Source organism: Spermophilus citellus, assembly GCF_964194105.1.
Source record: "Spermophilus citellus genome assembly, chromosome: 11".
NCBI classification, from domain to species: Eukaryota; Metazoa; Chordata; class Mammalia; order Rodentia; family Sciuridae; genus Spermophilus; species Spermophilus citellus.
The window spans coordinates 56,611,861-56,624,619 of record NC_138192.1 but is presented as its reverse complement, the minus strand read 5'-3'; the positions used below and the strand labels follow the sequence as shown (position 1 = coordinate 56,624,619).

General features: G+C 34.0%; 1 protein-coding gene across 5 annotated transcripts in view; it reads right to left on the bottom strand.

The window, feature by feature from the left end:
- Positions 1-354: 354 nt before the first annotated feature.
- RIF1 (replication timing regulatory factor 1) overlaps positions 355-12,759 on the bottom strand; it is a 59,918-nt gene continuing 47,513 nt past the window's right edge. For 4 of the 5 annotated variants that reach the window (XM_081260467.1, XM_081260468.1, XM_081260470.1 and 1 more), the window contains 7 exons: positions 9,444-12,707; positions 7,079-7,225; positions 6,698-6,775; positions 6,492-6,607; positions 4,859-5,012; positions 3,285-3,393; positions 355-2,815 (listed from right to left, as the gene is read on the bottom strand). In XM_081260467.1, the coding sequence (XP_081116593.1) occupies positions 2,601-2,815; positions 3,285-3,393; positions 4,859-5,012; positions 6,492-6,607; positions 6,698-6,775; positions 7,079-7,225; positions 9,444-12,707 (4,083 nt within the window). In that variant the 3' untranslated portion in view covers positions 355-2,600. The remainder of the gene's footprint in view (positions 2,816-3,284; positions 3,394-4,858; positions 5,013-6,491; positions 6,608-6,697; positions 6,776-7,078; positions 7,226-9,443; positions 12,708-12,759) is intronic. The other variant, XM_081260469.1, reaches the window with a different exon arrangement.

The window sequence follows — 12,759 nt, the reverse complement described above, 5'->3', positions numbered from 1 at the left end:
TCAGGCACACTAGGTAAGTCCTTCACTGAGCTACATTCCCACCTTAACAACGGTTTTCAAACCTATTGAAACAGCAAAGAACTTTTAGCAATGGACTCAAAATGAATGGATTCCATAGTACCACTTGAATTTTCACCAAACAGATTTAACATTTATGAAAAATTATACTACAGTTCTAATTGCCACTAAATTCATCCTTAAAACTATAAAAAATTAAGAAACCACATTTGAGTGTTATCAATATCTGCCATTGTTTTATTTAAACATTAGAAAAGAGATGAAAAACAAACTTCATTTTAATAATGGAACAAAACATCAGAGCTGATCAAAAATTTTTTTCTTTTTCTTCCTTTCTTTCTTTCTTTCTTTCTTTTTTTTGGGCAATTTCAGGAATTATTCAGGGAAAATCAGCAGAAAGTTTTCAGGCAAGAATACTGAAAGGTGATTAAAATGTATGCTTATAACCATACCAAGAAAAAAGATACATAACAAGCTGGCCTTCTCCCTCAAAATAGTATTTTTAAACATATCACTGAACCATAATTTGTTTTAACTAATACCTGTGCTTCTATCAAATCCAATAATTTAATAAATGGTAATCATTTTGGTTATATTTTCTGCTTTACTATTCAGCTTCCTAAGGACTTCATTCCACCAACAAATTAATTTAGTTCATTCAAATGTTAAGATACGCAGTCATAAAATGAGCTAATTTTGACTCATGTCTATGTCTACTGTTAACACTTACCCCAAACATACACACACACCTTTTTATTCACAACTTTTCACTAAAAACTCGTGTATTTTTTTCCCTTAGTTTTCTCCAAGCTACAAACCTTAGTTCAAAAATCAAAAGAATTTCTTTGTAAAACCATCGCTGGTGTATATATCATATTTAGATCCAAAAATATCTATATTTATGATTATAGAAAAAAAAACTTTCATAGAAGTTGGATGAAGTTCCCTGTTGAAAAAAGGAGACCTTACGTAAATTAGATGCAAGGATTAAACTTTCTATGACTTACTGCAGAAACATGCCTTTTCAAGTAGGGATTAGGTTCTGAATCAAGTGTGAAACTCACTGATATATTGAGAGTAAGTGAGGTACATGCTCAATTAAAAGACAAAACAAATATGGGAAGTCAGGTGCTAACACTAGTTGGTAAAAATTTACAAATAATTATACACACCCCCTTTATAAAAAATAGGCAAAAGATACATGTATAAAAACAGTTTCAAATTTCTTCCAAGTTTAATTTTAGTTAAAGATGAATAAAGCAGATAATCTCTAGACTTCTTATAGTCCAACTTGCAATGAAAATATTCATTCTAACTCTCCATTAAGAAGAAATGTAATGAGGCACGCTTTCTAGTGGCTGGTATTCGCTTCCAAACCAAAAGAAAAAAAAAAAAAAGCTAAGGGCATGAATTTCAAAGCTATCGTGTAACATTTTCTCATTTAGAATACTTTAGAAAATATATATACTTTTTTTAAAAAGTGGTACTGGGGATTGAACCCAGTACCTGTGCATGCTAGGCAAGCCCTCTACCACTGAGCTGCACCCCCAGCTATTCTTTATTGTATTATTTTGAGACAGGGTCTAAGTTGGCCAGGCTGACCTTAAACTTGTAACCCTTCTGTCTAAGCCTCTGAAGTCATTGGGATTACAGGTGTGTGCCATTGGGCCTGGCTAAGCTCATGTTTTAACTATTAATTAAATATAAAACTAATTGTTGTTTTATATGCAGATACATAAGTCTACAAATATCTGCAGCAAGCACATGAAGCACTTCTTCTGTCCACACAGATATTTCAATATTAAATATATACAAAATGTTTCTAGTAAGGAAAACCCAGGTATTCACAAGAAGCTGCAGAAAAATTCATGCAATTAATGAAGGCTGAAATTTATAAATTAAAAAGTCATCTACACATAATGTACAAACAGTCATGCATTTAGAAAGGAATACTATGTCTAATAAATTTTCACAGGAAGCTTCACAAATACTTGCTAATGCAAATAAAGGGAATCTGAGAAATTCTACAATAATATTTCTACCTCAAGAAATTAAAACTTTTGGTATTTTTCCCAAAATTGTCCAAAGGTGACATTTGTGGGGAAAAAGTCCCAGTTTTTTTACATCCCATTTGAGGCCTTTACAAAAAACAAATTTCCTGTACCTCAGGCACAATATATATATATGAACAATTAAACAAACAAACAAACTATAAATGCCTTTATCAGTTTAGCAAAAATCAAATAAAAATTTTCAACATTAAAGTATTTTGCATTACATGTTTAACCAAAATATGCATGGAGTTTAGAAATAAAATAAATGCTTGTTTCTGCTTTTGCTTTCAAATCTAAATAAGGTATTTAACATTTCTTGAAAAACTATAGCAGCCAAGAAACAATGGGGAAAAAAGATCTTACTTAATGATCTTACAAAACTGAACTTATTAAGTCACTGCCCTTCACAGGTTTGAAATGTTATCAACCTTGAGGTCTCCCCTTTTAAACTGATTGATAAAACAAGTCTGAAATATACCAATCAAGAAATGTGGGGATGTTTTAAAAAATTCAATTTCTCTTAAAACACTAAATGGAATTTTCATGGGCTGTTGATCTCCATCGTGACTGCAGATTTTTTATTATAGAGTTTGCCATAGTACCAAGTTTCTCATGCATTTCAAATAGCTGGCTTCCTGAATAACTGTGGAGATCTTCTGCATCCAGTTGAAGAGCAAGAGCACTAATCTGTGCAACAAGATTTTTAGATAATGGAGTTTCAAAGGGAACAGGATCAAGTAAATCTAAAAGAAACAGAAAAAAAAGAACACATTAAATGTATACCAGTTAAAAAATTAAATGTATGTGTGCATGTACATATTCCCTATCAAATATAAGTTTGTAGGATTCAATTTGAGAAAGTAGAATGAGGGGTCCCTCTTCTCAAAGGAATAAGACCAACACAAAAATCTACTATGACATATTATTCTGTGCTAGTAAAGAAAAGACTTCATTTTATTATCATAACTGTTAACAGAATATATATTCTATATCCTTACTAGAGATCTTAAGGACTAAATGTTGACAATTAAGAAAAAAAACACCTGAAATCAAAGAAGTTTTTCATGTACTTGGCATCAAGGAAAAAAATAAAAAACAAAAAACTTGTTGAATAAGGCATAATTAAATTAAAACTAAAAGCATAACAAAATATTTATTCAAGAAAATCAGCTTGTCTTCTACATAAAATCGTCATACTATGCTAACATATACCTGAGGCAAGTCGTTCTTCATCAGTTGAGAGAGACTTATTTTCTATTCCATTTACTGCTTTTTCAGTAATATCAAAAATTGGAATCTCTTCTAATCCACGAGATTTTACCTTGATTATACAGAGCAGTAAAAAACAAAAATCAGAAGTTACTTTTCATAGCAATAATGGTACAAATATTGGGAAAAATACATTATATGGAACATTATGGTCCACAGTCAATCATACATTAAACTTTTTTAAAAAAATTAACTTTTTTTTTAAAAAAATACTACTTTTAAAAAGAGTTACCTTATAACTTAGCAATTCCAAATTTTTATATATATCTCCAAGAGAAATGAAAACAAAGCCCATACAAAAATTTTATGAATGTACCCAGAAGCACTGTTCATAATGTAAAAGGTGAAAACAACCCCAAATGTCCATCAACAGAGGAAAGGCTAAACAATGTGGTATATCTATACTATGGATCATTATCTTGCCTTGAAAAAGGAAGGAAATTTTGGCATATTCTATAGCAAAGAAACCTGGAAATGATATGGTAAGTGAAATAAGTTAGGAAATAAACGTGGTAGCCTCACTTACAAAAATGTCCAAAATAAAATCTATAGAGAAGTAAATAAGTGGTTATCTACAGACAAGGGATAAAAGTGACAAGTAAGAAATTCAGGATTTTTTTCTTACAGGGTTTAAAACCACCAACAAAAATGTTCCAAAATTAGTTTATGGGGATAGTGGTGTAACTATGAACATTGGTTTTGTTTTTAAGTCACAAGTCAAAAGATGTTTTAAACATCACAATTTAAGAAAAAATCAAGGACTTTATAGCAGAAGTCTTCATATTTTCGCCTTTAGTATATCATTTATTTGCAGTGTCTAGTAATATTAACAGAAAGTCTGTTTCAACCAATTCTGTGAACCCTGAAATTATGCACAAAATTTTCTGTATAAGTCTTTATTGGGGGAAAGAATCAGTTTTCATCAGAAATATGAAAATTGTCCTTGACTCTGTCTGTTTGTATATTGTATGTATATACACACACACACACGTGTATATATACACACGTATTTGTGTGCACGTGTAAAATGCTGAAAGGAAAAACACAAATAAGTAAAAATGTGTTAGACATCAAAATCAAAAGTTTTATGACCTAGAAAGTTGTAAAGCTTTCCATAAATGTTTAGATTTCAGTATCTAGGCTTTAGAAAAGCAGCAATGAAATCCATCACCATCTGGTAAAAATCATAAAGGGATACGAGGACAGAATTCAAAGCAGAAAAGATAACTTTAAAAGAAATCTGAGGTGCATTAAATAAAAACAGTATAGCCTGGCGCAGTAGTGCACCCATGTAATCCCAGCAGCTTGGGAGGCTGAGGCAGGAGGATGATGAGTTCAAAGCCAGCCTCAGCATTTCAGTGAGGTCCTAAAGCAATTCAGCAAGACCTTGTCTTTAGAGGGGATAAAGGGACCATAAAACAGGATTTTAAGCAACAGGAGTTTAAATATGAACTTCTACAACTATGCTATTGGGTCACTGATTAATACATAATTTTAAGTACCACCTGAGTTTTTACCTGCTGTTCATGATACACTCTAAGAGCCTTTTTTACATTAGAAACTTTGGGAGACCGGATAGGAAGAGTTTTTATTTCAGATGCTGTAAGAGAACTCAGATCGCCAATTGTTTTTATATTCTTGGCTCTGATAAGTTGTCCTAGGCCTCTTGCCCTGAAAAGATGAGAGAAAAAGGAGAATCAGTTGTCTGTATATACTACTAGTAAGGGCTTATTCGGTTTAATTTCTCCATTTAAACTCAACCATAACTGACTTTAAATTACTCCCTTTGTTTTAATGTGCCCTCTCTCCAACTTCTATAATCAGAAATGGACTCAGTATTTGACAGTATTTGTCCTTGGAGGAGTTTAGGAATACCTCATGTCCTATTGTCAGATGATAGGGCAAAAGAGAAATTATCAAAAGATCTCACCAACTATCTTAAAATACAGTAATCTAGAATTTTCTACTCAAAAATAATTTAAGTTTCCAAGACTAACAATCAGGAAAATTTTAATTAAAAACTCTTAGGTTAATTTTTTTTTTTAAGAAAATACCCACCAAAAATATAGGTTTTCTTTTCTTTCTTTCTTTTTTAAGTTTTCTAGTTTTATTTATTTCTTTTTAAAGAGAGAGAGAATTTTTTAATATTTTATTTTTTAGTTTTCAGTGGACACAACATCTTTGTTTGTATATGGTGCTGAGGATCGAACCCGGGCTGCATGCATGCCAGGTGAGTGCACTACCACTTGAGCCACATCCCCAGCCCCTCTTTTCAAAAACCTTTATTTTTTTTTTATATGTGGTGCTGAGAATCAAACCCAGGGCCTCACACATGCTGGGCAAGCACTCTACCAATGAGCTATGACCCCAGCCCCCCAAATCAAGGTTTTCTATGTGAACCTCAAGCTTCACATAATGACTTATTATCAGGGCAATCTTAGTGGATTAATCTTTGTAAATTTTATTTTATAAAACAGAAATGATATTCATACACCAAGAGCAGTAGAACATACCTCTAACCCCAGCTACTGAGGAAGCTAAGGCAAGAGGATTGCCAAGTTTGAGGCCTTCTTGCGCAACTTAGAAAGATCCTGTTTCACAATAAAACTTTAAAAGTGCTGGGGTGAGGGCTGGGGATGTGGCTCAAGCAGTAGTGCGCTTGCCTGGCATGCATGCAGCCCGGGTTCGATCCTCAGCACTACATACAAAGATGTTGTGTCCGCCGAAAAAAAAAAACTAAAAAATAAATATTAAAAAACTTCTCTCTCTCTCTTAAAAAAAAAAAAAAAAAAAAGTCCTGGGGTGTAGCTCGGTATTACAGCACCCCTGGGTTTGGCCCCAAGTACCACAAAAAAAGTATATATTCCTTAAGGAATTGGTAGTAAGGGTAAATTAAGACAATGTATATAAAAAGTTTCTACACAATACCTTAACAAATTATTCACAAACATTAATTTTATTAGCATAAATGCTTTTATTATTGCCCTACAGCCTATCATTCAATCTACATTTTTATTTATTCCTGAAATAAAATATATGAAAGGGATACATGCTAATAAATTCTAACTAGGAGAACCTTTACCATTCAAATATTCCTGTTACTGAAGTGGCATCTTGGAATATAACCCCAAAGCCTAAGTAACCACTTACCACATATTTGATGTTATCTGAGGCAAAATGATGTCAACTGGTGCTGCACAGTTCACCAAAGCTGGGTAAACACTTTCTGTTGGGCAAGGAATGGATTCTTTGGCCATTTCTGTTATCTTAAATAAATTTCAAAAGCTATTAAATAGAGATCACTTGACTAAACACAAAAATATAAAAAGTTACATGAAAACTAAAGCACTTCTTACTAAACACTTCTTTGAGCTCTTAAATTTAGAGCTACGTGATCCTGGGGACAGAAATCCTTTAGCTGAAGTGGTATTATGCTAGACAAAAGGAGAGAAAAAAAAGACTCACTTAGACCCTAGACAACTACAATTTTAATCTTAATCTTAGACTGTAATCACTGTTTTAAAATATCAGAAACAGAAAAGAAAATGAACTGCTAGTTACTCAATTACTTGCTGAATGATCATTGCCTCTTACTACCTTTTCAGGTCTACTTACCATGAAGCACACAAAGAACCAAACCAACAAAGTTTTATTTCATAAATCATCTTAAAACAAACTATACACATATAATTCTAAGCACATATAGATATGTGCATACTGTAACACCTGTTGCTTACCTTAGATTGTGCAGTAGGTGATGTTTTAACATTTTTCATTATGGGAGAACTACTTGAAGAATGGGACCTAACAATGGAACATCGCCTATCAATGTCATCTGCCAATCCTGCTTGGTATATTGGATCTGCAAATGAGACACGTCGAACCTGAAAACACAGGTCAGATTTTAATATTTAACAAAACTAAAATCTTTAGTCTTTAAAGTCTTTAAAGATGACACCATAAATTCTCATCAAGAGGTTATCCAAAAGTAGCATGTGGGTTTGGAAGTCTACAGCATATAACTATTCATCTTAGTGACTACTTTTACAGACAAATAGCAAAATGGATTCTAATTATCTATGTTCTAAAGCTGCATAGTTTAGGTTGTGAAACTACGATAGTAATAGAAACAATGAATTTGGTGACAATGAAACTATACAATATGATTCTAATAACTTCACAAACAGACTGGAGAAAAAAGGTAAAGAGGAAATAAAATATATAATGGACTTTTGGTGTATATTGTTAACCACTATTATAATTTCAATTAGGTAGCAATTTTAACCTTAGGCCAGCTTGAGGAAAATTTAGTCTCTTCTATATATAAATTATATATTATATAAATAATATATTAAACTAATTGATAAGTACACAATAGAGAACTCTGATAACCATTAAGATATTATTACATGTTTTCTATTCTTGATTTCCAAGAATACAAGATGCAAGTTCTATAAATCTGTCACAGAAAATACAGCATGTTGTGTTAGGGATTTGGATCAGTGCATAAGCACTTGCCTAGCCTGAATGAGGTCTGATTCAATTCCTAGAACTGCAAAAAGAAAAAAAATACACACACACACACACACACACACACACACACACACACGTATGTACATATATGCAAGCACTATCTCTGTTGCCCAAATAAGTATTAAATATGAACTTCTATCAAAATCACAACTACTTAAGCCATGACTGAGTATGATGGCACATGCCTATAATCCCAGCAACACAGAAAGCTGGGCAAAGAATTCAAGCTCAAGGTCAGCCTTGGCAACTTACAGAGACCCTATCTCCCTCCCTACTTATGCAAGGAGTGGGAAGGAAAAGAAAAGAAACTATTAAGTTGTATAGGCAATTTAAAGAACACTGACATGTTATTTCCAATGCATTTTATCTTCACAAAGTTTTCAAGAATGTTAATGGCCTATTAAACTTAAGATATTAAAAAGAAACAAAAACTAAGTAATAGCCTTAGCATCTAAAGAGGGGAAAAAAATCTCAACAGCTGTTTTCCTAAATGGATTAATCTCTCAATTCTCAGCAAAATTTTCAATATATTTTGGAAAGCTAAAAACTACTCATAGAGATTAAGAAGGAAAGTTTTTAAAACGTGCTTGCTTGGGCTGTCTATGTGACTCACTGGTAAAGTGCTTGCCTGGCATGTATGAAGTCCTGGGTTCAAATCCCTAAGCAAGTGGGTGCGCGCACGCACATCACCCCGCCCCCACAAAAAGTGCTTGCTGAAGGGGGAAAAAAAAATCAAAGTATCTTTTTTGGTATACATTCACGTACCTACAAGTACATCTGACAATAGCAGATTCAATTTCAAAATTAAGTTGCAGAATGTCAACACCTCTTCAGAACATCTACTTAGTTACATAGAGGAAATTGGTCTATGTAGGCACACCTCACTTCCTCTTTCTTAAAATTCATTCATTCAATAAACTGTGAAAGAAAAGGGTATAATCTATACACCCAGAATCCAATTTTTTTTCTGAACCAAACAAGGTATGGCTTAGTGCAGGAGATGGCAATATAAATAAGAAAATAATGAGAGAGGATCTGTGGGTGTAGCTCTGTGATAGAGCACATGCTTATCATGTGTGAAACCCTGGACTCAATCCCTAGCACTCCAGGAGTAGGGGTGGGGATTCATAAAATTGATAAAGGAAGTCCAAGGAACTTTCTAAATCATCATCTAAGGATCTACATAAAAACTTAAGTAAAAGAGACATTATGTCCCAGAAAAAACATTAAGTGCTAAAACCTGTATTATCAATGTCACCCAAGTTCCTCATGTGTTATGGTATGCAGCGCAGAAAAGACCCTAAGAAGAGGTCTTACCAATTTTGCTAAAGGTGAACAATGTACAGAGCTGCATAAAGATCTTTAGTATTGTGAAATGAAGGAACATCCTGAAAGTTTTGATCTCCTTTATTTAGCACCTTTTGTTCTACCTGCTCTTTCCCTAGCATTCATGACAAATAAAGAAGTGGTCATATAATCCTAGTATCTGTCATTCACCATATGACACAGTATGGCCCAAAGTTTCAACCAAATATTAGACTCCTTTATATTCAACCTCATTCCTCCTACCTTATTAACAGGTGAAGAGATCTCATCTTCTTGGGGTCTTTTCAGTCCTCTCTTTAAAATGCTGGTAGATGGAGAAGCCAATGGGGACCAGACACATCGTGTTTGCATACCACTAGGACTGTCGTTTGCAGACAAAAGTAAAGGATCAAGCTCCCTTAATTTTTGAGGAGATGCATTATTATCTTCTGTTACCAGTTCAGAGATAGCTGTTTCAGATGACGAAGACTGTAATGTTTCCTCCATTGTCTCTGAAGTATGATGAACTTCCTGTAAAGTATCATTTCCTACTACCACTTGATTGTCATCTAATTTCATTTCTTCAGATTTATTAAGTTCAATATTAGTTTCAGTTTTATTACATTCAATCTTTCCTTCTTCAGTGTTCATTTCAAATGTGTCAGGAATAAAGTTGTCAGTTTCTACATTCAATCTTTCTGTTTGAGCTTCTTCTGGCTTAAAGGTTTTGGTAGTCCTGTCCCTGTCCTTTGTTTCCTCAACACTGTCAGTTTTAGAATTCACCTGCTCAATCACTGTTTTTTCATAATTTTCAATTTCAGAATTGATTTCTTCAAGTGAGCCTAGATCAGATTCATTACTTCCTCCACCCAATTTCCCGTTTGCTTTTTGTTCAGAAATCTCCGCCTGAGGATTCACATTTATAGGTGTGGTATTATCAGAAAGACCAGTACCTGAGTTATATTCCTGTGCTGCAGCTGCTTCAGCATTCAATTCTTCAGCATTGACTTCTTCAGCTTTATCTGCTTCAGGTATGCCACTTTTAGTATTTCCCTCTGCTACCATTTCTTCAGAAATATCTATTTTGGCACTCTTTTTCTCAACCAAGTTAGCTTCAGATTTATCTTTTTCTAAGCTAGTTTCAGATTTATCACTTTTTATATCCAATACCATAGCTTCTACTTCTTCCAGATTTGATCCCACTGTTGCTTTACATGCATTTCCTTCAACATTAACAATGTTAACTTCTTCTGGAGAAAACTCTCGTTTCCTTTCTTTAGTGTCCAAAGGAGAACATTTCTGTGAAATGTCCATGGAATCACATGCACATGGGCCCACAACTTTTAATACATTAGATGGCTCCTCATTTTCAAGACACGTTGCCACACCAGAATCCATATCACAAGTGCCCTCCTTAAAATTTACTATTTCAGGAGGAACAGATTTTTCAATAGTATTTTCTTTCAATTCAGTTGCAGGTACAATTACTAAATCATTTATAGTATCATTCTCCTCTTTGAGACCCAAATCAAAATTCACACTGGGATGTTCATCTAAAATTTTTACTTCAGAATGCAGATTAGCATCACAAGTTTTTGATACAGTTCCAGGTGTCTGCACATCTGCTTTTGTTTCACTATTCTTTTCATCATCATTTTCTATGTTCCTTAACCCAATAAATGAATTTTCCTGGGGCTGTGATTTTTCCCTACAGCAGTCACAACCTTTAGATCGCCTGACCCTCCTACTTCTCTTGTGCTGGCATTCAACAATTTGAATACTTTTTTCAGAAAGCAGAGCAATGCTTGATGGCCCCACTTTTGAACACTCTCCCACACTATCAGAATCTCCCTTATGTAACCTTTTATTGGCATTTCTAGTCCTTAGATTTGATTCTGGCACAGGTGGCCATGTAAAGGAATTTTCTGTGCATTTGCTAGTCTTACTTTTTCCTTCATGTGTATTTGGTACATCATCAGAAACTTGCAACAAATCTGAAGATATTTTAGATTCCTGAGGTATTATCACAGTACTTTCACCTGTTTCACAAATCTGAGATTTCATATCTACTTCAGAAATTGCTTTAGACTCAGGTGTCTGGTTTTCAACTTTTATACACTCTTGTACCATTTTTTCTTCTTGTTCTTCCATGTCAACACTATCATTACTTTTGTTTTTCCACTTTGCAGATCTCTTCTTCCTTGATCCTTCTTCTTTTGCCTCAGAACTATCAGATTCTGAGTTCTCAATGCTGAAAAGCAAACCCTGAGATGCTCTTCTTGTTTGATAACGCGTTCGTCCCCTTAAAGGTTTCTCAGAGGACTTGTCAGCAATGTCCTGGGCACCATCTGCTTCAGAACTAATATTCTCAAGGTCTGGTTTTCTTTTATTTTGGTCAATTTCAGCATTAGCACTGGTTTCCCCCAAAGTTTTCTCATGTAAATTATTTCCTTTCTCAACTAAATTTTCCTGTACTGCATGTTCAGAAGTCAGTTTTTGCCTAGGTAACACATCATCTTTTACATGCAATGGACTCTTTTGAAGAGATTTTTCTTCTTCCTTACGTCTTTCCTTTTTTTGGTGACTATTTTCTTTATCTTGGCTATCAGTGGTTGACTCTACTATTTCTGAACGTCGCCTTGAAGATCGTCTAAGGGTTTTTTGGTTTGAAGTTATCTGAACCTGATTCTCTTCATTTACCATTTGATCTGCTGGTATTATGACTGGGGGTGTATTTTCTTTGGATTCCAAATTAACCTCTCCATTTTTCTCTTCCACACTATTATTTTCCAACACTACATCATTTTCTATTGTTGATTTAGGCTTTGTGTCTTCATACTCCACTGTAGGTTCAGAAAGATGATCCTGATTATTCTGCACACATTCTGTTTGATTAAGCAAACTAGATGGGTTATTTTCTAAGGCTATCATGTCTTCGGTAGATTCCTGAGTATTTTTCTCTTCTTCAGATTTCATTAAGGGCTTAGACTTTTTATTCCCAGACTGCTCAGCTTTACTAGATCTCCGGCTTGATCTCTTAACTCCATTCACCACTTTCTCTGAATCAGATTTTGATTGAGTCACTTCTCTTTTCTTTGTTTTTAAAGTAGTATCTGTTTTAGTCATGTTTTCCTGGTTATTTTTCACTGTAACAACTGATGATATACTATTTAAGGGGGACGGGCTGAAAGGTCTATTTTCTGAACCATCAAACTTTTCTAACGTAATAAAGGTTTGCCTTCGACTTGTAGGCTGTGGGGGAGTTCCAGAAATAGAGGAATTAGAAACTGAGCTGTTGACAACAAATGAACTTTCTGCATTAGGTATACATTCAGCTGAAGCTTTCTTTGATGAAGTTAAGGTGATTTTTCTGACATCATTACTACTAGTCATTAATACTTCTGGATTGGTTTCCTCAACAGAACTACATCCATTATTTGAAACAGAAGCGTTTTCAAGATGTTCATTCATACCACAGTTTTCCTTGGTATCTTGAGGAATAACACTGTCATGCTGCATTTGCTTTTCCTGTACAGAAATATATATACAGATTAAATCTGCAAACAAGTTTCACTTCCAA